This window comes from Thrips palmi, unplaced genomic scaffold (genome assembly GCF_012932325.1).
Source record: "Thrips palmi isolate BJ-2018 unplaced genomic scaffold, TpBJ-2018v1 HiC_scaffold_3, whole genome shotgun sequence".
Classification (NCBI taxonomy): Eukaryota; Metazoa; Arthropoda; class Insecta; order Thysanoptera; family Thripidae; genus Thrips; species Thrips palmi.
Genome location: NW_023144630.1, coordinates 9,035,290 through 9,061,646, shown reverse-complemented (window position 1 = coordinate 9,061,646; position 26,357 = coordinate 9,035,290). Strand labels below are relative to the sequence as shown.

The 26,357-nt window shown below is 46.4% G+C and overlaps 3 protein-coding genes across 3 annotated transcripts; 1 reads left to right on the top strand and 2 right to left on the bottom strand.

The window, feature by feature from the left end:
* Window positions 1–10,461: 10,461 nt before the first annotated feature.
* On the bottom strand, window positions 10,462–18,908 carry LOC117647824 (beta-glucosidase 24-like). The gene is made up of 5 exons (XM_034389793.1): window positions 18,887–18,908; window positions 17,566–17,693; window positions 11,273–11,407; window positions 10,884–11,009; window positions 10,462–10,713 (listed from the first exon to the last, which is right to left on the bottom strand). Exons 1-5 carry the CDS (start codon window positions 18,906–18,908, stop codon window positions 10,462–10,464), a joined length of 663 nt encoding a protein of 220 aa, XP_034245684.1.
* LOC117648108 lies at window positions 12,311–15,191 on the bottom strand. Its single transcript, XM_034390329.1, has 3 exons — window positions 12,663–15,191; window positions 12,431–12,583; window positions 12,311–12,353 (listed from the first exon to the last, which is right to left on the bottom strand). Exons 1-3 carry the CDS (start codon window positions 15,107–15,109, stop codon window positions 12,338–12,340), a joined length of 2,616 nt encoding a protein of 871 aa, XP_034246220.1. The 5' UTR covers window positions 15,110–15,191; the 3' UTR covers window positions 12,311–12,337.
* A 4,808-nt stretch (window positions 18,909–23,716) lies between the features above and the next one.
* Window positions 23,717–25,079, top strand: LOC117648308 (cathepsin L1-like). Its single transcript, XM_034390768.1, has 3 exons — window positions 23,717–23,779; window positions 23,891–24,347; window positions 24,438–25,079. The coding sequence occupies exons 2-3, from the start codon at window positions 23,895–23,897 to the stop codon at window positions 24,999–25,001; spliced, it is 1,017 nt and encodes a 338-aa protein (XP_034246659.1). The 5' UTR covers window positions 23,717–23,779; window positions 23,891–23,894; the 3' UTR covers window positions 25,002–25,079.
* Window positions 25,080–26,357: the final 1,278 nt, after the last annotated feature.

Below are 26,357 nucleotides of genomic sequence, written 5' to 3'. Positions count from 1 at the left end.
TCAAAAGAGCGTCGTCAGGCCGTGCTGAGCGGTGGTGGGGGTCGAAATCGGCGGAGTGGGGATGAAGGCGGCGCGCGCATACGCCCCCACTCCGCTGATTTCGACCCCCACACCGACTCAGCACGGCCGACGACGCTCTTTTGTTTCTCCCGTTCTGTCGCTGACTTCCGGTCTAGGCGTTCTCCGAAGTACCCTATTGACTTGATTGATTTGGGAGACTCACACAGCTCGAGTGCTGATCGACATCACTGCAACGGCTCCACACAAACGGCTCCACACCTTTAGGACAATACAAGACACACAATGGTGTCACGTAGCTTTTACACGAGAGTCCAGAAACCAAGTGTGTGACAATAAAGGGGCTGGCTGCCGGGGCGTTACCGTGAATGAGTGCGTGACTCGTGGCTCGCAATGTGCGCGGAACAGCGTAGCGACCAAATCGCCTCCTGGTTCGGAGGCTCTCGACGCGCATAGCAGCTACCATCAACAATGCCTCCCGGTTAGGCCCAACTCGGCGCGCATCGCAGCGACCAACAACAATGCACAGCAAAAAATCACTGTCAGTGTCTGATACGGAGCATGCTACGACGTTCCGTATACCCCCTGAAATGGTGATACGGACATGTGCCGTACCACTCCTCCCAGAAGAGCCTGTGTTTTGTAAAGCGTGGCACGGAAATTTAACGGAAAATGTGCCGCTTACACTACAAACCTAACTGTCTACTAAGTACACACTTACAAATGCATGCTTGCAAGTACACACTTACAAACGCATGCTTGGCCAAGTACACACTTACAAGTGAATGCTTGCAAGTACACACTTACAAACGCATGCTTGACGCCGCATAACTCAATGCGTCCAGCATGCGTTTGTAAGTGTGTACTTGGCCAAGCATGCGTTTGTAAGTACGTACTTGCAAGCATGCATTTGTGAGTGTGTACTTAGTAGACAGTTAGGATTGCAGTGTATTTTAGACCGGAGATTGCCGTTACGGTTTTCCGTTTGTGAAAAAGTCCAAAATGCTCTACGGACAGAGGAACGGTCGCTCCGTAACTCAAATTTCTATAACGGATGACGTGTCACGGCCAGTCTGTATCCCTACGGAGTGACCGTTTCATGCGTTTCGTCAGAGAACTTTGCGTTACGGAGCGACCGTCCTCACGGTCCGTAGAGCATTTTGCACTTTTTCACAAACGGAAAACCGAAACGGCAACCTCCGGTTTAAAATTAGCGGTATATTTTCCGTTGAATTTCCGTAGCACGCTTTACAAAGCGCAGGCTCTTGTGGGAGGAGTGGTACGGCAGACGTCCGTATCACCATTTCAGGGGGTATAGGTAAACGGTACGCCGTAGCACGCTCCGTATCAGACACTGATTTTCGCAGCGGCCTCCCGGTTCGGCCAGCTCGTTGCGCATCGCAGCCTCGGCACTACAATGCCTTCCGATAAGAGCGCTACAACAACGCACGAGTACCTCACACGCCTCAGCAATCACCGATGTGGTTCTTACGAAGCCCAGACGCCACATGGCTCGCTAGAGTGTACTGTCTATGTATTTGATTTCGTACTAAGTTCATGCTACCCCATCGAAGAAAACAACATACGGACTCAATGATTACGTATTGATTTCATACACAATTTTAAATACTGTCTTCGGAATGAGCCCATGCTAACCGTAGAAGAAACCCATTGCTGAAAAAGCATGGGGCCTTAAAGATGACAATCGTGTTGGCCCGGAAAGCAGAGGACAAGTGCACTGATAGAAAAAAGTACGGAACGTGTCTGGTCATTTTATTGCCTGGGCCGTCCGTACCTTGCCAACCACGAAAGTTCTGGACATGTTTTCCATACTAGTTTACAGCAGGGCCATCCTCGTCAGACTCAATCATTCCGCGAACCATCTGATACACCTGAATTAAATGTTCCGTTTAATTAATATTGGTACGAAGAACGAAACACCGTAACGCATCAATATTCCACGTACTACGTACCTCGTCCCGTCCCTCAGGGGACAACATGTTTCTGAAGGTCCTGAACCAAGGATCGAGGAATGTGGCGATTGTGTGAGTCATTGTTATCTTTACTACTCTCGGCAACTCAGCATGGAATCTCGCCCTCAGGACTTCGGTGGGAGGGGAGTCATTGTCCTTGGGCGAGAATGCTTTTCTCAGCATGTGGAAGCTAGGCAAACCAAGAGAGCTACTCACCTTATTTTTAGCCTGGATTGCCTCTGTTTCGTCCTTAGAGGCTTTAATAAGGTGACTAGCTCCTGCAGCAATGCCTTCGGGATATCCTCCAGGCGCTTTTCCCCCAGAAGCGCTTCAAGCTGCGACAAGAGAAACGTACGTTAACATACCAAAACCCCGCAGTCCCGCAATCACCTCTCTTTCTTTTGCACTCATGGACTGGGTGAGGAGGGGTGAGGGAGAGAGAGAGAAGGGGAAATCTCAGTCAGATCGGCCGAGCCGTAATTGGCCGAGTAATTGGCCAAGCGTCCACACTGCAAAAAATCAGTGTCTGATACGGATCATGCTACGGCGTTCCGTATACCCCCTGAAATGGTGATACGGACATCTGCCGTACTACTACTCCCATAAGAGCCTGTGCTTTGTAAAGCGTGGTACGGAAATTTAACGGCAAATGTACCGCTAATTTTAGACCGGAGGTTGCCGTTTCGGTTTTCCGTTTGTGAAGTAGTCCAAAATGCTCTACGGACAGTGAGAAACAGACACTCCGTAACTCCAATTTCTATATCGGACAACGTGTAACGGCCAGTCCGTATCCCTACGGAGTGACCGTTTCATGCGTTTCGTCAGAGAACTTTGCGTTACGGAGCGACCGTTCCTTACTATTCACAAACGGATAACTGAAACGGCAACCTCCGGTGTAAAATTAGCGGTACATTTCCCGTTAAATTTCCGTAGTACGCTTTACAAAGCACAGGCTCTTATGGGAGGAGTAGTACGGCAGATGTCCGTATCACCATTTCAGGGGATATACGGAACGCCGTAGCATGATCCGTATCAGACACTGATTTTTTGCAGTGCAGAAACCAATATGCCAAGTCACCAAAGGTTATTCTTTACATTTTCACGCTCTACGACAGACAGCATCAGCAGGTGGCGGTTCTTAGGCCAGAGGAACGTGGTGGCCACTTTGTACTCGTCCAGGATCGCCACTTTCTCGACCAGGACTCTGCTTGTCCTTGCCCGGAGTACCCTCTGTGCCGGAGATTCCCTCGCGTCTGGGTAGCAGTGCCGTTGCAGCAGCCTGATGGAGAGAAGGGCGCACGGCAGCGTGGGGTAGGTCTGCCCCTGATGAAGGTCGGTCCGAGTCTTGAACGGTTTCATGAAGCCGATCACCCACTCAACGTCCTCCTAGGAGTTTCCCTCAGCGTCTTTCTTGAATAACCTGAACGATGGCAGTAGCTTCACGGTTGCGAACTGTTCTTTCTAGGAAGGTCGGTTGGTCCTGTTGTGTCCTACGTTCGGTCACCACCTTCTACAGACTTTGTTCCTTCATGTTTGACAAATAAACCCAGGCGGGCCGTTCCGAAGTTTTCGGTAGGCCATCGCCCGACACCATTCCGGCTGCTTTCCGGATTTCGGTTCAAACTACTAGAAGGCTGGGGGGCCCCGCCCGCCAGACCCCCCCTTTCATGTACCTGGGTGATTGGTTCGCTGGTCAAACTGCATGACATTATGTGGTTTGACTCCCCTTACATTCTGGCTAAATTTTGTCCCATAAGGTCTCGAACCAGGGTCGGATGCTGAAATGGATCTTTTTTTTCATTTTCAGCACCCTCCAGAACATATGAAATGATGTAAAACTTAACATGACAACATATGTCAGTAGTTTTTTTTTTTTTGCCATTTTTGAAGTGTTTTGTGGCTGAAATGACCACATGTATTGAGATAGAAAGCTGAATTTTGGTGTGTGGCGAGCCAAAGATATGCCCAATGACCCTGCAAAATTTCAGCAGAATCGGCCCAGCCGTTTAGGAGGAGTAATGCGGACACGGGTGATTCCGTGCGTAGGGGGTCATTTTGGATGTACCAAATGTTCTTTTTTAAAGTTCAACTTTAGAGGCTAAATTTGGTGTAGATGGCATACATTGTACCCCACAGTACCCCTCTGAGCGTGGCAGCGCTACAAGTTGACTTTTATTTTACTCCCTATGAAATACGGCGGAATTTACAGAAATAAACGGAATTTACAGGATTACGGAATTTACAAAGCGAAGTTTTTAGTCTCCTGAACGCCTGGGTTACAAGATAGGTAAAAACTGTTGACGGTGTCATTTTCAGCATCCAAAATAGCATTTTTCAGCGAGGTTGTGGGAACTTTATCCTCAGGATGGAGGAGCTACGGCCCGAAACGAATTACATCTATTTTTACACCCTTACCGTTTTGAACTCTTCTGACGGCCTGGAAGCGTCGTTTGACCGCCCCAGGTCCCGTGGGCACGGGCTTCTGGGAAGCGTTTTTGATGTTCTTCGATCCCAAGTGTGTCGCGAGTTCTAAAATGAAAAGGAACCCCAGTAGACCGTCATTGTAAAAAACAGCATAGGTCACATGGTCACACGGTGGACATTTCTCAAAAGGCTGTTTCGGGTTCAACAAGTGATGATACAAAGGTCACCCTCCGTAATTTTGTGAAGAATAAGTCAGGGGACAGGAATGAGTGAAATAGCCAGTTTTCTTTTGATGTGGCTGAGTCATATACTACAGCATGGCAAGTTGTCTTATAGTGTTGGTGACCATGACGGAACTTACAAAACGACACTTTAGCAGCTTCGAAAACCAGATTAACACAAAGTTAAATCGACTTATCCACATGAGGCATGGTCTTAGTTTAGTTAAAACAAATTTGAATTGCCCAAGCTACCAGATCAACCTCAGTTCAGGCGCAAGGCCCCGGTGACCTGAAAAGACCCCCTACGCACGGAATCACCCACACACTGACAGACAGACGGACATGAATGAAAAACTTTTCAACCCCACTGAAGTAACAGGCTTCGCTATCGCTCAGCCAACCAGTTGACCTAGTATAGCGAAATTTCACGTGTGCCGAGCCAAGGACATACCCAAAGAGTTCAAAATCTCACCGAGATCGGCAAAGCCGTTCAGGAGGAGTAGTGCGGACACACACACACACACGCACGCACTCAGGAAAAACTTTTCAACCCCACCTGAGTAACGGGCTTCGCTATCGCTCAGCCAAATGATGCCATGCTGCTTTCCAACTGATCAATGCAGTGGCGCCAACATGTGGGTGAAGGGTCTGCGGCCGCAGACCCTGATGTAGGGTAAGGTCATATGGAAGATAGGTCTGCGCAACCGAGATGCATGCTGGGAGACCGGGCAGCTAATCCCTCCCGAATCCGTCGCCGGCTGCAGCGGAGGACCGCCTACCTGCCTGCCAGCCTGCCTGCCGGCTTGCCCGGTCTCCCAGCATGCATCTCGGTTGCGCAGACCTATCTTCCATATGACCTTAATGTAGGGTGGGTGGGTGGTTGCGGTGGTGGTGAGGGAAGGGAAAAAGAGAAAGGGAAAGAGAAGAAAAAGGAAAGGAGGGGAAGAAGAGAAAAGAAGGAGAGGAAAAAGAAGAGAAAAAAGGGGGTTGTAAGAGGCTGGATATCAGTCCCCCCCCCCTCAAATGAAATTTCTGTGGGCGCCACTGGATCTATGAGGTTTTCCACGCCCTCACCCTCCTTTTCGTTTTCATGTGCCTCTTTTTTCAGAGAATCTAATTCTTTCTTTAGGGGCCCGACCTTCTTTAGCATGTCTACATACTTAACTGCAAGGCTTGCCATGCAACCGAAGGAAGTGCAGGTCAATGCTTTCGTTGTGCCTTGCCGGTGCCTTGCAGATCGGCACCCAATGCCTTGCGCTTTTCTTCGCTCGTGAAGGGCGCGCCAAGCAAAGGTGCAAGGACCGCTTTGCCGGTCCCGTAAGGAGTGGAGTGCGGTCTGCTCGGGTCTGCCTTGCATTAGTGCAAGGCAGCCCTCACACTCGCACAAGAAAAATGCAAGGGACACCATGCGATCCGGGTTGCGCTGCGAGCCAGCCCTTGACTGTTAAAAAATGGTTGTACAGAAACAATCAGATGAGTGAAAATTTAGTCGTTCCAAAACATAGAATTTCATCATGAACCAAAGCGAAACAAATGTCGTTGAATCTAGTAAGCGACAATTTGTCGTTAAAAAACAAAATTCCTCTTATCCTTAACGATACAATTTGTGTGGAAACAAACATCTTTTGAAATTATCTGCTCAATTAAAGCATATTGTGAATAATCATCTGTTTTGATCTTCTAAGACATAGAGAAATCACTACTGTTATAAAAGAACCATGCAAAATAAATTAAGCGACAAAAGTACTCCATGAATACTTGTCGCAGACATTACAAAATCTTTTTCGACTAACAACACTTGTCGTTGACTAACAACATTTGTTGTTGGTCAACGACTTGTTTTTGAAGGTGGACTGTTCATGTGTTATTACAAGTTAGTCGTTGTGAAATTATCCTTTAGTTCCAGTACGACTATGGTTTAACAAGCTATTCGTTCCACAGCAAATCTTGTCGCTAAAAAAGTTAGTGTTGACGAAGCGAATTCTCATCTAGCCTTTATCTGAATGTGAATGTGTATCTGTATACCCCGTCGGTGGCGCTCCCTGGTGGCGGACGAGTGTACCCCGGGGCTGCGCGTCGGTGCCTTGCTCTCTTGTGCTGTGTGTTCGGTGGCGTGCAGACGTGTGTATGTTGTACAGTAGATTGAAAGTCATAATAAACCAAGTCCGACAAAGCTTTTTGAGTCTTCATCAATCCCTAACCTCGATCAAACATCAGTTAGCGATAAAGGTGTCGCTAAGTTACGACAAAATTTTTATCATTGTTGCAATTCCATTGCAAGGCACGCTTCCCGATGCGCCTCTTCCTCCTCATCTTCTCCTCGTGGAGCATGCCCGAAAGGGCTGATGCGCAACTAACCTAACCTAAACAAGCGTCCAGAGACCAATATGCGAAGTCACCAAAGGTTATTCTTTACATTTTCACGCTCTTCGACAGACAGCATCAGCAGGTGGCGGTTCTTAGGCCAGAGGAACGTGGCCACCTTGTACTCGTCCAGGATCGCCACTTCCTCGACCAGGACTCTGCCTGTCTTTGCTCGGAGGACCCTCTGCTCCGGAGAGTCCCTCGCGTCTGGATAGCAGTGCCGTTGCAGCAGCCTGATGGAGAGAAGGGCGCACGGCAGCGTGGGGTAGGTCTGCCCCTGATGAAGGTCGGTCCGAGTCTTGAACGGTTTCAAGAAGCCGATCACCCACTCCACGTCCTCCAAGGAGTTTCCCTCAGCATCTTTCTTGAATGACCTGAACGATGGCGGTAGCTTCACGGTTGCGAACTGTTCTTTCTAGGAAGGCCGGTTGTTCCTGTTGTGTCCTACCGTAGAACGGGGTAATATGAGACATGAAGGAAAATTGAGACAAAGCTCCCTTTTATTGGTTTTTGTCGTGTTGCTCTCGAGCGGTTGTTCCGAAGACCATCGTGAATTTTTTTTCGTGATCTAGTAGGCCTTGGCAGCTCATAGGAAACGCACGAAGGCAATCGGAGCCTCGCCAGGGTTATTAAGAACCAAACGAAAATCCTCTAAATTCTGACAGGTTTCAGAAAGTTTGCTAAAACCTCCCCAGAAACCTCGGTTGGAACTCGGGTTCTCGTCCGAACGAGGTTTAAATCTGTAGACAATCATGTTAACATAATCAGGACAAAATTTGGTTCTGTTATGTCTACTCCCGGGCCGCCTGTTCCAGATGGAATACAATGTTGTTACCTTGCATGGAAAATAGAGACACCTCTTTTCGTTTGAAACATGAGGCCAAACATACTCCACTGTTATTAATTTCAAGTAATAATGATTTTAACACGAATTGGTTTAATATCTGACCGGCATCTATGCTCTTCGTTTAGTATTGTCATGTGACAGGCACAACTCATGACTTCTTAGACATTTTTCAGCTCTCTTGAGTGACACCCATTTTTCTTCCCTCCAGATTTTATCTCTTCTTCCTTATAGTCCCTAATCACCTTAAAAATGAATGAAAAGAACCTAAAAAGCTCCAAACCCGCCTAAATGGGTTCACTCTCCATACTTCTTTACCATTTTTCTCTTTTGTCTCATATTACCCAACATTGCAGGGAAATATGGGACGGCCTTCCGAGGGTTATTGAAAGGTCCCTCCTGCACCTAAAAATCTGAAATTTGGAGGGAGTGTAGCCAAAGGGTCAATGAACAAGTGATGAACACCTCAGCACCTCAAGTTGAAATTAAAAGGGGGAAATTTACAAAAAACCTCGAAATTTGTCTCATATTACCCCCTTTTACGGTACGTTCGGTCACCATCTTCAACAGACTTTGTTCCTTCATGTTTGACAAATAAACCCAGGCGGGCCGTTCCGAAGTTTTCGGTAGGCCATCGCCCGACACCATTCCGGCTGCTTTCCGGATTTCGGCATCCGTTCGGGTTGGTGCATTTGCCGATTACGTTCCGACAGGCGATCCGAAGCCGTTCGGAAAGGCATCGGATGCCGAATGTGGGTATGGAATGTGTTCGGGATGCCATCGGGCCGCCGCCCAGGGATCCATGGCCTTTCGTCCCTTGTCCTCACGTCCCTACGACAATTCGTCCCCACCTAATACGTCCTCAGCTTTTTTTGTCCTTTGTCGATTTGTCCCCAATTACAAGGTTTTGAAGGTATGGAGTATCCACTCGTTTCTCTTCCCGCGCGGAATATAATCGGGGCAACAAAAGCGAGTAATTTGGAGTTAAGTTGAGTTGACTCCACTTTTACCGTAAAAGGGGTCAAGTTGAGTTATATCAATTTTTCATGTGGATTTTTTCCTAAACTGCTGGGGATTGAGTCAAATGATTTGGTGTAGAGATGCAAACTATCCTGAGGCACAATAATAAGGTATAAACTCAATTTGGAGGTTACGCCCTCTTCTTCTGCTTCATGGATCAATTGGAGAAAAATGTGAGTTACCTCGCGCTACCAATCGCCCGTTGTTTGGTGCAATAGGAAGAGGAATAGTGTGCCTTCCAACCTTGAAAACTTAGAACTGTAGTCAGGACGTAGCTGGGGACATAAGTCGGGTAATAGGACTGAGGACATATAAAAAGAGGACGTTATGCCTGGGGACGAAATAAGTGGGGACGTATTCAATGCGGAACAGCTGTTCCCGCCGCCCAGGGTTCGGGATGGGTTCGGAAGGCATTCAGAGTGGTCACGGATCATCCGAAACCATCCGGAACGGCATCGGCTCCCCACCGCGCTTGGACCTGGTTTGGAAAGCGTTCGGAGAGGCTGCGGACACCCAAATCGGTTGGAATGGCATCGTGCCGCTGCTGATAGCCTGGGATGTGTTCGTAAAGCGTTCGGAGAGGTTGCATCATCATCATCAGCGCTATTAGGCTGGTCTCGGTCTGTGCGGATCTCCTAATAAACCTGTGAACACCTCCTCTCTGTCGTCACTTACCCGTCCTAATCACTTGTAGTGCCCTACACTGCAAGTGGTGACTGCGGTGGGGTGAAACGCGCATCTCCACAAATCATTGGAAATGGCAAGACCCTCTGATGTAAGAAGATGAGTGCACCACAAAGGGTTATCTTCCAAACTATAAACCAACACACAGTGCAGAGCACCGATAGTGGCGCGGTGAACGTCGGTTGACGAAGGGCTCAAGAAGCACAGTTGGCGTGCTTGGAGTGATAACTTTAAAAAGGAGGAATAGTGATAACTTTCAAAAGGAGGAATGGTGATAACTTCAAAGGAAAGGACACTGTGAGAAAAAAGTACGGAAAAAGTACGGAACATGTCTGGTCAATAATTTGCCTGGAACGTCCGTACATGCCAACTACGGAACGTTCCGTACCTTTTTTCCGTACCCATTTACATGGGTTCATATGGAGCAAGTACGGAACGTTCCGTACTTTTCTCCGTACCTCCGTACTATATTTTTCAGTACCATTTCCGTACAAAAGTACGGAATTTTTTACAGTGGAAGCAATTTGAGGTATGTACAGACCTGTAGCGGTTCGAATCAGCAAGGCACTCCGACCTCGCGCGGCGTCTCCGCAACCTCAGATGCGGTAGGATTTCTGCATAGTCGTAGTGCCCGCTGCCCTACTAGGGAGCATGGGGTCACGCAAGGTTTCAGAAGTAATTTGAATATTTTCAAAAAACTTTCTTGCTGTATTGCCTTTGTTTGTGGTCCCCATCCCCTTCTTGACGACGTCAATCAACAGCCCAGTCCTTTCTTTGAAATTGTGTTGCACATCTTTTTTTTCTGTTCTTGTTTTTCTTATTTATTTTTTTCTTTTGAGTCGTTATTAGACTGGTAAGACAGCTTCAAAATAAAATCTAGGGTGCGCAGCCAAGCATGCAAGGAGGACAGTCCTTACTGCAATGTACTTTCATCTATTTCTCTATTTTTCATGTCTTCTATATTATTAAATTGAGACTGTGTTGCCTTGCATACGTAACACCTCTGAGTCGAGTCAGTGTCAGTAATAGCATTGCATGCTTTCACATCCATCATTGTCAGCCGCATGTTATGTTTGACCTGACAATCCATTGCATTGGAAGGCACCAGATTTTTTATTTCATCATCCACCCGATCCCTCTCCTGTCTTGTTGTGGTGGGTGTTTCCTTTTCAAAGGAAAGCCTCAATGGCCTACAAAACCGCGTAGATCCAGGGCGGGGGTTTTGCCACACTATAAACTTGTCATATTGATTTGGATTTTGTGGGTCCGCACTTTTTTTTTCTCCAAGTGTACTGGATTTGGCCCACACGGAACCAAGACGGTTCGCTGGCTCACCTCGCTGCCGAACTCATTGAAGACAAAGTCGGCGTACTCTGCGAACACGTCTGGCATCTCATCGCCCAGCCATCCTCCGAACTCGTCCTCGAAGACTTGAGGGTAGTCGAAGTGACACATTGTTATCTAGACAACGGAACAAAAGTTGCGCATGCACTCTATGTACTTTTTTGGGGCACAAGCTTCGCACAAAATTGAGCATTTGTTTTGAAATGCACGAATTTGAGAGTACAACTAAGCACGAAAGTGAGCATTGTTGCGCGTAAATTTGGTACATATCGAAACGCGTGCTCAATTTTGTGCAAAGCTTAAGCACAAAGAGGGCATCGTAATTTCGTGTGTGGCAGTAGGCAGCGCAGCACAGTCCTGTTTGTGTATCCGAAACTTACTAGGGGCTCAATTTTCTTGGCTTTGAGCTCGGCTAGAAGGTCATGGTAGTGCTGAACACCCTTTGCGTTGACATTTGACGTTCTCCCATTAGGTAATAACCTTGTCCAGGATATTGAAAATCGGAACACATTATACTGCCAAAAAAACAAAAATAAAATATTACCGATTAGCTGACGGTATTGTTCGGTTCAAACGATTGACTTTTCAATGATGAGCATGCAATGATGCCTCCAAGTACACTCCGTCCGGAGTCAACCTGGCATGCACACTATCTGAAGTCAATTTGACATGTTCACTACACGCTGGATCATGCTTGCCAAGTACACTGTTGCTCTTCTATGCAAAACGTAGGCAACTTGCTCAACAGTGCACTTGCAGTTGGGTCATTCCATGTCAACTCAACCCAGAGATGGAATCAATGTCTCCGATTTTGATGAAATTTTGCACAGAGGTCACAAAAAGTGTCTATAACACTCCCCTAAAATGGTTTTGGAAAATTTTCATTTTTGCATTTTTGGCGTTATTTTTGGTTTTTTGACCATTTTGGTGTAGTGTTTTGCGGAAACAAGCCTATCTTCCGCAATTTTTGAGCTAGAACAAAAATTTTTTTTTCAAAATGCTCAGAATGAAACGAGGAATCCAAAACTGTTATCAGTTTTTGGATTTGAATTTTTTCAAATTTTTTTGTTTAATGTTCAAATTTTGAACGTTAAAATTTTTTGTGATTACCAATTTTGAAAAACTTGAAAACAGAGTATTTTGTGCCTTATAGTGTGCCTAAAAAGTGTGCAAAATTTGGTGGGGGTGTTTCGCCTCGTTTGGACAATAATTGACAGAGTGTGGAGAGATGCGCTTCAGTAACTTGCACAAACTTCGTAAATACGCTGTCCCAGGACGGTTTGGCTGTCCCCTGCACTCAACTTAAGCCCCACCCCTCCTCAACTTTTCGTGTGATGGAAAAAAAGGGTTTTTTGATAATGTTTTCGAGAAAAGAAAACTTGAAGATGATTTCCAAATGTTTAATTAATTAAATATTACATCTCTTTACTCTCTTGTTGCTTCTTTTAGGTTTGCCTTGACCTGGAACAAGAGATATGTAGTTGTTATCTGAAGTGTTAATATATCTTTAAACAATTCATCAGCGAAATGACCTTTACCTGGTTCGGGAGGCGATTTTTGGTGACTCGGGCTGTTGTGACTTGCGCCTTCTCTTTTCAGCACCTTGCAGCCTTAGGTTGACGGCGATTTCTGGAGACCCAGCCTGTTGATATTTTCTTTTTCTTGTTTTCTTCACCGCACTACTTTGCAGCCTGAAAAGAAAGAATAAAATAATTAATTTGATGCATTATTATTCATTTCTAATATTCTCAAATGTGTCATATCTTTTACCTTGTGCGAGAAGCAATTCCTGTCATAGCATCAATGTCGTCTTCTCCCAGTCCCTCTTCTTCCATTTCAGCTGGCCACCTGGTTGCACGGAGCTGGATGATGCGTCCACTTGCAGACGAAGAGAGGAGTTTCATTTCTATTTGCTCCTGTGACCTTGGAATGAAGCAATGATGGGACCGTATTCCTTCCAGACTAGGTGCAGATAGAAATCTTTTTGCAACTTTTTTTGAATGCATAACTACTTCTTTGCTAGATACATAGGCACATGTTATTTTCTCAAATCTATCTTTTGCCCAATTGTACAGGTCTTCAGGGGTTTGTATTTGGTTGTTGTAGGGCCGCTGCAGACTTGCTCTTGTGGCATTTCTCTTCAAAGTCCCACCAAGCCCGTCACTAGGGCCCTTACCGTGAGAAGTCGCAAAAAAGTGCCATTCTGCATGGACTCCGTAGTCATCATAATGCCTCAGAACATTTTGCATGTTGTACCGATTTTTGTACTGACCGGTACAACCGTCAGAAAAGTAATAAATTTTGTTCAAATTGGGCATTTTTGTTTTTAAGAAACTGATAAGAACTTCTTGAAATTTGCTTACTGTAGTCGTAACATGTTTTAAGTGATCTGAAATGACAACTAGATTCAAAGGTTCCACTGTTTTTGTTTCAGGGTTTCTCCAGTAGCAGGCAAATGGATGAATGGTGGCTTGCTCATTATTCCAATAGGCGCCCTGGATAGCATCTTGGATTACAAAAGACATGTTCTCGGAGAAGTCAGCCACTACCAGAACTTCGTTCTCTTTCAGTCCATTTTTCACTTTCTCATAGTGTTGTGCCTGCTGCTTGACAACGTAGTCGTGGTGTCTCAACTCTGGGATCGAGTCCAATAGTTGTTCCACAAATTCATCTGTTGTTTGATGCATGGTCTCAAGTGAAAACCTTCCTGTCTTTTCATTTTTTATCCACTTTTTGTATGTGATTTCAGAAATAAAGTTCTCAGCCAGCAGATTTTTTAAATCTTCTCCTACTTTGGATATTCCAGGGCATTTTTGGCACGCGCCGATGTGACAGTCTTCAAGAGGCACTTCACACATTGTTTCGGTAATGAAATTGCGGTAATGTTCAAATCTCTTTTCTTCGCCTAACTTTAGGCTACCAAGACAAGCACCCATAAACATGAGCTTAAAGTTCTGATGTACCATGCACACACAAACTGCATGTGTACCAGGGGCTCCTGCTAACACGCAGTGGCGTGGCCTCAGTGACGCAAATCTAGAGAAGCCTATTTTAACTTCAGGATGCTTTGTTTTGAAAAGGTCATAGATTTCCTTCAGGTCACCAAGAATCAGTCGCTTTTGCACAAGAGACCTAGTTCCATCGTTTGCTGTCACGCTTATGCATTCTTTTTTTCCAGCCATTTCACGACTAATCTCTGGGAGCTCATAAAAGTTTTTGACAATGTCTTCAGTTTCAGGAGATAGTGCCTTTCCTTTCTTGGGATTTGGAGTGCACAAGATTCCTTGTTCAGCAACTAGTTTTTTTGTTACTTTAATCATGTGCAAGGTAGCTTGAAACTCTGTTTTAATTTGGGCGTTTGTCCAACTAGCAGGAAGAACCGACAATATCCTTATTTTCTCAGCATAAGTTTCAGAGTTTTCGAATTTATCCTTTAACTGATTAACCATTTCTTGCCCTGCCTTCTCAAATTTAGTGGTTATTTCAGTAGTTTTTCCAGCAGCCTTGTTCAAAGTGTCTTTCAGCAAATTCACAGCGAAGCCGAATTTTTTTTCTTTGTACTTGTTTGAGGTTTGCAGCTTTTTTCGATCAGCTGGAGAGCCTCCGAAGAGCCCCGTTCCCGTGTTCCACCGCTGAAGCGCCACTTGACACGGCGAAGGCACCACCTCACCGGAACTGGCATCACTGATGTCCGACGTGATGGAGGGAGGCGCCGACGCTGGACCGCAGGGAATTCCCTTGCTAACCACGAAGCCCGGAGCCGCAGGAGATGCTGCTTCAGCGGCTGGTGTTGGGATTCGTTGCTGGCGCTGAGATGGTGTGCGTGAGGTGGCCAGTGCAGCCGCCTCGTCCCGCTGCGGTGACTTCACAGCAAGGCGGCTGTGCACCTCCTTCAGGCACGATATGCACAGTTTTTTTCCCTCTACAACTGCTGGTAACAATGAAACGCACTTGTCATGAAGCTGGGCTGAGACAGGTTTCAACGAGCTGGAGACATTCTTCAGGCGGTGGGCTTCAAACGGGTCACAGCAGAATTTCTGGCTAACCGCGTAGCAAGTGATGAATTGTCGGTAATGCGATCCACAAACTACGTTCACTTCGCACTCGGCTCTTTTGTCCAGTAGTTCAGCGTGTCGAGGGTCCAGAGTCTTCCGATACATGAACGGACGCCCAGAGCACTGCAAGTTGCGGCGAGTGCCGACGGAGCACCGCAGCATCTTGGCGATTCGCGAACCACACGCACGCACGCACGCACTTGGCACGCAGCCCAATCTTGTCACTGCAGGCCCGCAGGACGCACTGACGCACTGGCGACTGCCCGCCTCCCGCCCCGCACTCTCCCTCGCCGCTATCCCCTCCATGCCCCGCGCGCCGCTCCGCCGAACCGACCGGCGCCCGGCTGTCCCGGCTGGAGCGGCAGCGGCAACCCCGCCACGCAGCCAGCCAGCCGGACGCCGAACAGCCTGTCTGCTGTCGTCGGGGTCCGGCTGGAAATGTGAAGAGACAGTGAATAGTGCCAAATGAAAGAAAACTCGTGAGAAATGCCGATGCGTGAGGGCGGCTGGCGATTGTCGCCCGCGACGAACCCAGGGGAGAAGGGGGGGGAGGGGGGGGGGGTACTTCCAGTTGGGGAGGTCAAGTTGAGTGCGGGGGACAGCCAAACCGTCCTGGGACAGCGTATTTACGAAGTTTGTGCAAGTTACTGAAGCGCATCTCTCCACACTCTGTCAATTATTGTCCAAACGAGGCGAAACACCCCCACCAAATTTTGCACACTTTTTAGGCACACTATAAGGCACAAAATACTCTGTTTTCAAGTTTTTCAAAATTGGTAATCACAAAAAATTTTAACGTTCAAAATTTGAACATTAAACAAAAAAATTTGAAAAAATTCAAATCCAAAAACTGATAACAGTTTTGGATTCCTCGTTTCATTCTGAGCATTTTGAAAAAAAAATTTTGTTCTAGCTCAAAAATTGCGGAAGATAGGCTTGTTTCCGCAAAACACTACACCAAAATGGTCAAAAAACCAAAAATAACGCCAAAAATGCAAAAATGAAAATTTTCCAAAACCATTTTAGGGGAGTGTTATAGACACTTTTTGTGACCTCTGTGCAAAATTTCATCAAAATCGGAGACATTGATTCCATCTCTGGGTTGAGTTGACATGGAATGACCCAGTTGCCATCTGGCGTGTACTTGGCGAGCATGCTCCAGCGTGGAGTGTCAGGTTGACTCCAGGTACAGTGTACACATGTACACATGCCAGGTTGGAGCCAGGTGGAGGGTTTGCAGGCATGCTTCAACCTAGCATGCACACTAAACAAGGTAGGTTTACGCCAGACCGCGTCTTGTCGTAACAGCCCTACAAACTGAAGTGTGTACTCAGTATGCATCTACAGATGCATACTTATAAGTACACACCTACAGATGCATACTTGGCTGAGTACACATCTACAGATGCATACTTGACTGGTATGCATCTGAAGATGTGTACTTGATACTGGGCATTTATATGGTGACAAGTACACACCTACTAATGCATACTTGCCAAGTATGCACCTACAGATGCATACTTAACAGGTGCATACTTAACAGGTATGCATCTGTAGATGCATACTTAGTACACACTTCAGTTTGTAGAGAGGCTTCGCGATGTCTCGCTGCCTGTTCCTCCAATCCACGCCTGGCGTACCTACCTTGGCCTGCGGCAGGCAATGGCTTGTCCATTGTCGGTTATTTTTTAACTCGTTGAATGCAGGGGGGCTCCGCCCCCCAGACCCCCCTACATTCTAAATAGAGTTGTTTTATCTACGGATAACACGATCTTGACCCTTGTCACTTTTTAACTTGTCGAGGCTGGGGGGCTCCGCCCCCCAGACCCCCCTTTCTCCGAGACAGAAGTGATCTATCTGCAGAAAGCTCTATTTTTCGCCGTTTTTGAGGTGTTTTTCGGCTATAAAAACTGAACCAGTTGAGCTAGGATGGTGAAATGTCGCGTGTGCTGAGCCAAGGACATACCCAAAAAGTGTGCCAAATCTCACCGAGATCGGCCGAGCCGTTCAGGAGGAGTAGTGCGGACACACAGACGGACAGACAGACAGGAAAAATTTTTCAGCCCCATTGGAGTAACAGGCTTTGCTATCGCTCAGCTAATTACAATGTATAGTTTCTTGTGCATAAGCTATGAAAGAAACTGTGCATGCGTTTCTAAATGCACGAATCTGTGCGCAACGACGCACGAAAATGTGCGTTTTTGCGCATAAAATTCCTACATTTTGAAAAGTATGCACAGTTTCGTGCGTAGCTTATGCACTAGAAACTGCATAGTAATGTAGTGTGTGTACGTGCACACTCGAGTCAGTAGAGTATTGCCAGTAAAGTAAAGGTACTTTGCGTTTCGCCAGCACTCTGCACTCTCAGCCGTTTACTGACTATACTTCTCATTAGCAGACGCATTTCTGTAAGCAACCATAATTCTTAGTATTTTTTGTCAGTATTACTTAACAATTCTCAATTACTGTACTATAACATTGCCATTTTCTAAGTAGATTACAATGAAAGTTTTAAGTATTTAAGAACGAAGTACTGAGTATTATGGTTGCATATAGAAATGCATCGGCTAATGAGAAATAGTCGGAAATAGTCAGTAAATGGCTAAGAGTGTGCTTACGCCAAGGTCCGCTGCTATGCCGATGTCCTCTTTGTAACGATGGTACGAGTCGGCGGCTACGTCACCCGTTAGGTTCTTGGCAGTGTTGTGGGAGCGATAATAATGATCTAACACATTCACTCCCTTTCCTAAAAAATAAAATTACAAAACGGTTAAATTTATCGCAGTTACAAAAATGTCCAAAATGGCGATTCATTTGCTTCGTTAATAAAGGAATAACATAAACTGGGGCTTTATGTCACTCTAAACCGAAAGGCGATACGTTGAGTACATTTTTGACAATACAATCATGTATCGACAACAAAGAGGGCCATACAGAAAATTTTGCCTTTGAAGAGGCTACAACAAAATTATCAACGAAGCAACGGGCCTTCTTTGGAGTATCGCCAAAAGTTAGCAAGAAACTTTGGAGAAGTCAACATTGTGCATTGCCAAAGGTTTGGCGATTCCTCAAAGTATAGCCCCCTTGAAGACAACGAATTTGTGTATGGCCCTTTGCTGGCGAACGAGATACTGTAGTATCCCCTTTAGACCTACAGTGTTGATGGCTGTGCGACACTGCAAGAAAAAGTCCAACAAAAACTGTACAATAAAAGTACAACAGCGATTGCATCATGAGACTAGGGGTAATGGACTCGCAACGGAGCTGGCCGGAATCTCTGCTTTGCTAATTGTAGTTCACTATTTCTCCGACTAAATATGCGATTCTTGAGATGGCTCGGGCATTTTCGGAAAAAAGACATCTTAAAGTATGCCCTAAATTCAAAAAAGTTTCAATTTTCCCACCAGGGCTCGAACAGGAACAGCTTAACCGTTGCGCTACTCAAATGCGCAGGGCGACGGGCATGGTGCCAGGGGCGACGCAGGGGGGGCGCCTCTTCAACTTGCGATAAAAGCTTCCCGATGCCGCAAAAGTGATGGGACATAGTTTGTCTTCTACATATATCAAGGTGCACCACTTGTCCCATCACTTTTGCGGCATCCGGAAGCTTCTAGCGCAAGTTGAAGAGGCGCCCCCCCTGCGTCGCCCCTGGCACCATGGCCGTCGCCCTGCGCATTTGAGTAGCGCAACGGTTAAGCTGTTCCTGTTCGAGCCCTGGTGGGAAAATTGAAACTTTTTTGAATTTAGGGCATACTTTAAGATGTCTTCTTTCCAAAAATGCCCGAGCCATCTCAAAAATCGCATATTTAGTCAGAGAAATAGTGAACTACAATTAGCAAAGCAGAGATTCCGGCCAGCTCCGTTGCGAGTCCATTACCCCTAGTCTCATGATTGCATCAAGTGCAACGAGAACAGTACAAATCTTAACGAGGCCTGTACTGCACTGCACAGCACTCGTCATGCCGGTACCAATGTATTTTGTACAACAATTGTTTTACTTCGAAAGTACAATAAATTCCTGATAAAAAAATTTCCAGGAATTTGTGTACTTCCGTTGTATTATTTCTATAGCTGCACTGAGAAAACCTTACAAACTATTTTGGGCCTTACAAAGAAAAGTAGTTTGTATAACAAAGTATTTTGAGCATACGTAAGCTTACAAAGAAAATACTTTGTAATTTACGAACTATTTCTTCGTATAACAAAGTATTTTAGTTTGTTATACGTATGCTCAGAATACTTCGTAAGGTTTTAAGAGTGTGTGCACAAACTCGAGGGGAATCACTTGGCGTTTTGGTGTATCCATGAGTATACAGGTGAATACACCTTAAAATACTCAAAAGTTGGTCATTTTCTTAACGTTTTTACGCCTTTTTGCGTATCAAACGAAAAACAGTACCGAACCCTGTATAAATTTGATTATTTTCGCTCTTCCAAAATTTTTGAGTATGCTGAGTGCACTGAGAAAACCTTACAAACTATTTTGGGCCTTACAAAGAAAAGTAGTTTGTATAACAAAGTATTTTGAGCATACGTAAGCTTACAAAGAAAATACTTCGTAATTTACGAACTATTTCTTCGTATAACAAAGTATTTTAGTTTGTTATATGTATGCTCAAAATACTTCGTAAGGTTTTAAGAGTGTGTAATGTTTGCACTTAAGTACACCTGTGATTCACCCCTCGAGCCAACTTCTCTACAAACTCAAGTGTCGACATAGTACACTACACCTGGAGTCAACCTAGCATGTACACTCCACCTGGAGTCAACCTGGTATGTACACTCCACCTGGAGTCAACCTGGCATGTACACTCCACGCTGGAGCATGCTTTCCAAGTACACGCGTGGTGGCGTTTACCGGCAAGCACACTGTTGCTCTGCTTTACGTGCAAGGGGACTTCAGCAACAGTTTACATGCTAGGTGGACGCAAGGTGGAGTGTACATGCCAGGTTAGGTGGAGTGTACATGCTAGGTCGACTCCAGGTGGAGTGTACAATGTCGACACTTGAGTTTGTAGAGTTGCTGGAAACGCACCGTCTTCGTCCCAGGCGCCCTCCGTCTGGTAGGCGCTGGTGCCCGCCCCGAGGAGGAACCCCTCGGGCAGCTTGTACTTGTCGTCGTCGTTGGCGGCGCGCGGCAGCCCGCAGGCCGCGGCCACGAGCAGGGTCAGCAGGACCACCACGGGATAGACCAGCTCTTATTTTGCGAAAGTGAGAATTCCGCTGGGTTCCCCGACTCAAAATGACCGAAATGGTGAGAAAACTCTTCATTTGAAAGCCCAAGGTCGTCAGACTTACCAAAGCCGTGCCCCAAGACCCTATATAAAGGCAAAACGCCAAATTTTTTTTTTCGGATTTTCACCAAACTAAGTTTGACTCTAGGGTAAACAGGCCATAATACGACCCTTCGGGCAAAAATTTCGTCCGTTTTGCGATATCTCGACTCCTTCATGCCCAAGCGGCCTCCCCAACCGCCCGCGCGGCGTCTTGTTTATGCTCGCGGTTGGGGAGGCCGTTTGGGCATGAAGGAGTCAAGATATCGCAAAACGGATGAAATTTTCGCCCAACGGGTCGTATTATGGCCTGTTTACCCTAGAGTCAAACTTAGTTTGGTAAAAGTCCGAAAAAAAATGGCTTTTTGCCTTTATATAGGGTCTTGGCACGGCTTTGGTAAGTCTGACGACCTTGGGCTTTCAAATTAAGAGTTTTCTAACCATTTCGGTCATTTTGAGTCGGGGAACCCAGCGGAATTCTCACTTTCGCAAAATAAGAGCTGGTCTAACCACGGGAGCCATGACGGACCTGCCGCCTTGCCGGCTCCGCCAAGCTTAAGTAGGCGTTTCCGCTCTGGTTACGACACGCACCGAAACGTGCTGAGCTCTACGTCGCGTCGTCGCACCTGCACGCTGACTCGGAAGACTGCTTCTGAGAAGCTCCAGACAAAAAAAAACCACTTGGTCGGTGACATCCTAGGAGCGGGCGCTTGTGGTGTTTTATCGGTTCCTTGTATGTATACGAACTGCCGAAAAGACACTTGGACGAAATCCAGAGGTGCTGATCAAAAGTAGATAGCTAAAAAAATTATTTTTTTCTGGACCTAAAACCACCTAAGCCCAGTGGTAAAATGACCCAAAACAAATTGTTCACAGTTTCTCTAATAATTGCCTGACATGGCTGAAATTTTGTGGGGGTGTTTACCTATGGGTAGGCACCATTTAAGACAAAGAGGAGCGAAATCGCCGATGGTCTACTTCAAACGGCCCTGATATGCTCAAATCTTCAGTAAAAATAGTGAAATTGAGCAAATTTGAGAGCCCGTAGCATCCAAACCCGACGTCGTAGAGCCTCGTTCGACACGCACGGAAAAAAAAGATTTCGCTAATCTAGCGAATTTTTTGCTATTTCAGCGAATTTTTGTCACCTGCTAATGGCGCAAAGAATTTGTTTGCTATTACAGCGAAAATTTTTCACCTACATTTTGTTTGCTGGGATAGGTAACAATTTTCGCTGATATAATGACCATGATTTCGTAGTCTTGTCACAAAAAGATGGTAGGAAGACGATTTAGAGCGGTCTTCTACCCTCAACCAGGATACAATTATCTTCTCTCGCCCACTCCGAGCTGGAATCGAACCTTCAACTTACAGGTTCTGAGATTCGTGCTGTACCCCCAGACCACCAAGACATACTGTGGGAATAGGCTAGAGTCCTCCCTCTTGGCTTAGAAAGCCCCACAAGGTACAAAACACGCATGAATCCAATGTTGGCGAACACTTTTAGCATATCTAGCAAACATGTTCGTTGCGTTAGTAAGGAAAAACTTATCGGTAGAACAGCGAACAAGAGTTCGCTACATCAGAGTCCTAAATGCCCTGAAATAGCGAATTTGCTCGTTATTCCAGCGAATTTTCCTTCAGCAAACAGATGTTCGCTAAAATAGCGAAATATTTTTTTTCCGTGCGGCATTCGAAAGAGCGCATTTTTTTGAGTATCTGAGACCCATTTGGGTACTTTTTTGGATCTCGGTTTGCGAGAACCCATCTAGTCCCAAACCCTTGAAAACAGCTGTTTTTGGGGTGTTTAGACCCGTACCAAAGCCACAGGGGGTGTCGGATTTCGTCCAAGTGTCTTTTCGGCAGTTCGTATACATACAAGGAACCGATAAAACACCACAAGCGCCCGCTCCTAGGATGTCGCCGACCAAGTGGTTTTTTTTTGTCTGGAGCTTCTCACTATATTGTCATAAAAGGTTGACCTTGACATTTTTCACTTCTTCGATTCATTTTCAAAATATTCCGGCATGCATAGTTCAAAATTACCACTATATTATTAATTGTAAGCTCTTTAAGCTGAAAAATTCCTTAAATTTGTCTACTTTGTACATTTTTGATCAATTATGGTTTAATGCTTGGTTAGAGAGCTTGTGAATAAAAATGTAATTTACATTTTGAGTTGTGCATGCCGGCATCTTTTCAAAATGAATCGAAGAAGTGAAAAATGTCAAGGCCAACCTTTTCCAACAAAATAGTATGCGCAAGATTTTTAAAGTTATAGCCCAAATTGGAGAAAAAGGCTCTGCGACTGGGTTCAGGGCATAGAATGTGCCTCCCCAATGGATAACTTTAATAATGACTTGGTAAGACATCAAATTTTTAACTAGTTTTCACAGTGGGACCAAGGAGAAGATAGCATTTTCACCAGAACCTCCCCTTAAGGTGAGGTGTGGGTGAAAAAATGGCCGAAAATCGCCAAAAAAGCAGGTGTCTAGTTCCTGGGCGACTAAGGTGCCCAGATTCTGGGCACCTATGGCACCTTAGTCGCTGCTGAGCCATGGATGAAGGCAGGTTCCTTAATGGTCTGTCCACCCCAAGACTAGGCGACAAAGGTGCCCAGAAACTGGGCGACATTTGGCACCCTAAAAAGTGGAGCGGGCGACAAAGGCGCCCAGTTTCTGGGCACCCTACATTTAGAGTGTAGTTGCATGTGTTGTGCTCGTTGCTTACTGGAACGTTAAAGGTCTGCTGAGGCCATAGCGCTCTGATGATGAATGGACACGTGTGGATTATGCGAAGATCACGTGGATTACGTGTAGATCATGTGTATTATGCGTGGATCACGTGGATTATGCTTGGATCATGTAGATTATGCGTGGATGCGTGGTCAGCATATGAGGAAAGATATCGCTTTATACCATTCTTCGAGAAATCTGGACCCAGTCTGGACCTCCGCCCCGTGATTTCGCACTCAGCGAGCGGTATGCTAGTGTTCCCCAGCCAATTGTCTCAGCTAAAAAAATTGCTGGGCTCACACAGCTTTATGAATTGGCACTAATGCTAAATTTTTAGCTCTATTGAGTTTTTTTTTACCCGTTCTTTACAAAAACAAAAATAAAAATTCACCTACAGATGGAGTATGGGTGTTATAAATGAATGCAATTTCATAATATTTACTTAAAAGGTATGTTAAGTAAATCGTATTGAAAATGAAACATGTATAGCCATTTGGTATTAAAGTGACAAAGTTTTGTCAGCATACGAGGGAAGATATCGCTCTATACCATAAATGTGAGGTTAATGGTCATAAGGAGGTGTGACGAGGTGTGAGGCCATCTATGGAGATAATAATGTGTGAATTTTTTTTTGAATAGTCACACCCTTAAAATGGCCCTTCAGATTAGGGGCCAACACGCGACTGTTCAATCAGGATGACGCATGAAAGATTTCTCAAAACTCACTTGTCAAGGAGCACTTCAGCGACACATATGAAAGATTACGACAGTGTATAAAGGAGCCCAGAAGCACTGCCAGAGCAGCATGCAGCTCCCCTGGATAGGTGAGTAGTACCTGCACTGTCTGGTCTGCACGGCTGGCACCTTGCCGCGTACATTCGTACATTGGTGCGGCCGGCCGCCCGCCTAACGCAGTGTTGCCTTCTCCGTTTCAGCATCATGAAGTTCCTCATCGTCCTCGCTGCCTTCGTGGCAGTGGCCACTTGCTGGTCCATCCCCTCCGAGGATGAGCTCGCCAACCACTGGCAGAAGTTCAAGGCCGAGCACGGCAAGACCTACGCCAACGAGGTCGAGGAGACCCACCGCATGAAGATCTTCAAGGAGAACGCCATCAAGGTCGCCAAGCACAACGGTCGCTTCGACGCCGGTGAGGTCACCTTCACCGTCGCCATCAACAAGCACGCTGACCTCCTCACCCACGAGGTTGTTGAGAGGCTCAACGGCTACCGTTCCCCCGTGAACAAGCCCGTCCGCGCCCTCCACAACGTGTCCGACCCCGACCCCCAGCCCTTCCCCTGGCCCTGGAACAAGAGCGTCGACTGGAGGAAGAAGGGATACGTCACCGAGGTCAAGGACCAGGGCCAGTGCGGCTCCTGCTGGGCTTTCTCCACCGTAAGTAACGGAATTTGAACGCTTTGAACGGCGGTTCGCCCCGGACGAACAAGTCTCGCTAACGCCATCCCTCCCTCCTTTGCTCTCCAGACCGGCTCCCTCGAGGGTGCTCTCTTCAAGAAGACCAACAAGCTCGTCTCCCTCTCCGAGCAGAACCTGGTCGACTGCTCCACCGAGAACAACGGCTGCAACGGTGGTATGATGGACCGCGCCTTCGAATACATCCAGAACAACGGCGGTATCGACTCCGAGGACTCCTACCCCTACACCGGTGTTGCCGGTTCCTGCAGCTACTCCAAGGACAACAGCGCCGGCACTGTGTTCAGCTACATCGACATCCAGGAGTTCTCTGAGGCCACCCTCCAGGACGCCGTCAAGAAGGTCGGCCCCGTGTCCGTCGCCATCGACGCCAGCAACTGGTCCTTCCAGATGTACAGCAGCGGCATCTACTACGAGCCCGAGTGCTCCAGCACCGACCTCGACCACGGTGTCCTCGCCGTCGGTTACGGCAGCGAAGGCCGCAACAAAGACTACTGGATCGTCAAGAACTCCTGGGGCACCTCCTGGGGCGAGAAGGGTTACATCAAGATGGCCCGCAACAAGAAGAACCACTGCGGTATCGCCACCGAGGCCAGCTACCCCAAGGTCCGCTAAGCACCAGGGTCATTGTTCTGCAAGTGCAACTTGATTGAAGAAACACCAAATAAAATCTAGGGTTTCGACAAAAAATAATGAGTTTACTGCTTCTTTTCCTTTGCACCCGTTCCCAAACCGCAAACACATCATTGAGATTCCAAACGCTATGAGGATAGCACCGCCGGGCGCAGGTAGCTTCGGCCGGCGAGCGGTTATTTTCCGTGGAAGCAGCGCCGGCTCGGCACCCTACGGCTCGGCTCGGGGTGGCTCGGCCCGGCCGGCTCGGGGCGGCTCGGCTCGGCCCGGAGGCCGGTGGCCGGTCAGGCACTGCAAGGGACGCGATTTGCAGCCTCTTGGGAAATACTACACACAAATTTTGAACATGCATTGACTGGAGCATGCCTGCAAGTACGCTCCAACAAGCGCATGCCCGCCAAGCATGTACTAGTGCATCATGCCATGTACACGCGAACTGAAGCAGACAGCTCTCTATACCCCTCATGCATGTTATACCTGTATGCACTAAAAAGTAGTAGGCATACGCTAGCAAAAGCGTGCTTGCTCCAGTTAGTGCATAAAATGTACGCTTTTCAGTTTGTAGACCGCCCCTAGGACTCCTACCTTAGCGGTTCGGAAAAGGTTAACACAAAAAAGGTCAACACATAAAAATGAAAACTTCACCTATTTATTAATTTAACCATGAATAAAGGACTAGGGAGCAGGACTAAACGGTTAAAAATTTCAGAACCTTGCTCTTAAATCGGCAAGCAATATAAACTTTCAAAGCGAAAATCTAGATTTTAAGAACCAGAGTTATAAGTTACTCTGTTCTAAAAATTTAGAACCAGTTAATCTTAAAATCCACAACCCAAATCTTAGGTTTCATTACACGATCTGAAATTTCATACGAAGGTTATGAAAATTGAGGTTTAGAACGTGATTATGAAATTTTAGACTCCTTTAGATATGAAATTTCATATTTTTTTTAGAGTGTAGAGTACATTTACGACGGGCTTTCGTTAATCTACGACGGGCCTTCTAGAATAACCAAAGGAACCGTAGGCATTTTTTTTTTGCCGAGTGATCCGTCGTTAATTCCAGACCTTTCGGTTACGAAGGTTCCTTTTATGTCAACGAAGGTTCCCTGTAAATTTACGTAATATCTTTGTAGATTTGCGAAGGTGCAAGCACACTCCTGTAGATGTGTGCTTCTAGGCACATTTCCGTGCAGGAAGCACACATTTGAACTTGTGCATTTGACATGCACTCCCAATATCCTACTGTGCTTTCTCTTCGTAATACGATCAAAAATCCTGGTATGACTGCGTAGCGAAGGTAGTAACCTATGGTAAAGAGTTCTCAATAACTAATGAC

Excerpts from the sequence above, each read along its gene's own strand:
- LOC117648108 (XM_034390329.1), bottom strand. The coding sequence starts at position 15,109 with ATGCTGCGGTGCTCCGTCGGCACTCGCCGCAACTTGCAGTGCTCTGGG. Across the intron at positions 12,584-12,662 it reads GGAATTGCTTCTCGCACAAG|GCTGCAAAGTAGTGCGGTGA; the intron begins GTAAAAGATATG and ends CTTTCTTTTCAG.
- LOC117648308 (XM_034390768.1), top strand. The coding sequence starts at position 23,895 with ATGAAGTTCCTCATCGTCCTCGCTGCCTTCGTGGCAGTGGCCACTTGC. Across the intron at positions 24,348-24,437 it reads CCTGCTGGGCTTTCTCCACC|ACCGGCTCCCTCGAGGGTGC; the intron begins GTAAGTAACGGA and ends TTTGCTCTCCAG.
- LOC117647824 (XM_034389793.1), bottom strand. The coding sequence starts at position 18,908 with ATGACGAGTGCTGTGCAGTGCA. Across the intron at positions 11,408-17,565 it reads GCATAGCAGCGGACCTTGGC|TATAATGTGTTCCGATTTTC; the intron begins GTAAGCACACTC and ends TTTTTTTGGCAG. Across the intron at positions 11,010-11,272 it reads CCAAGAAAATTGAGCCCCTA|ATAACAATGTGTCACTTCGA; the intron begins GTAAGTTTCGGA and ends TCCGTTGTCTAG.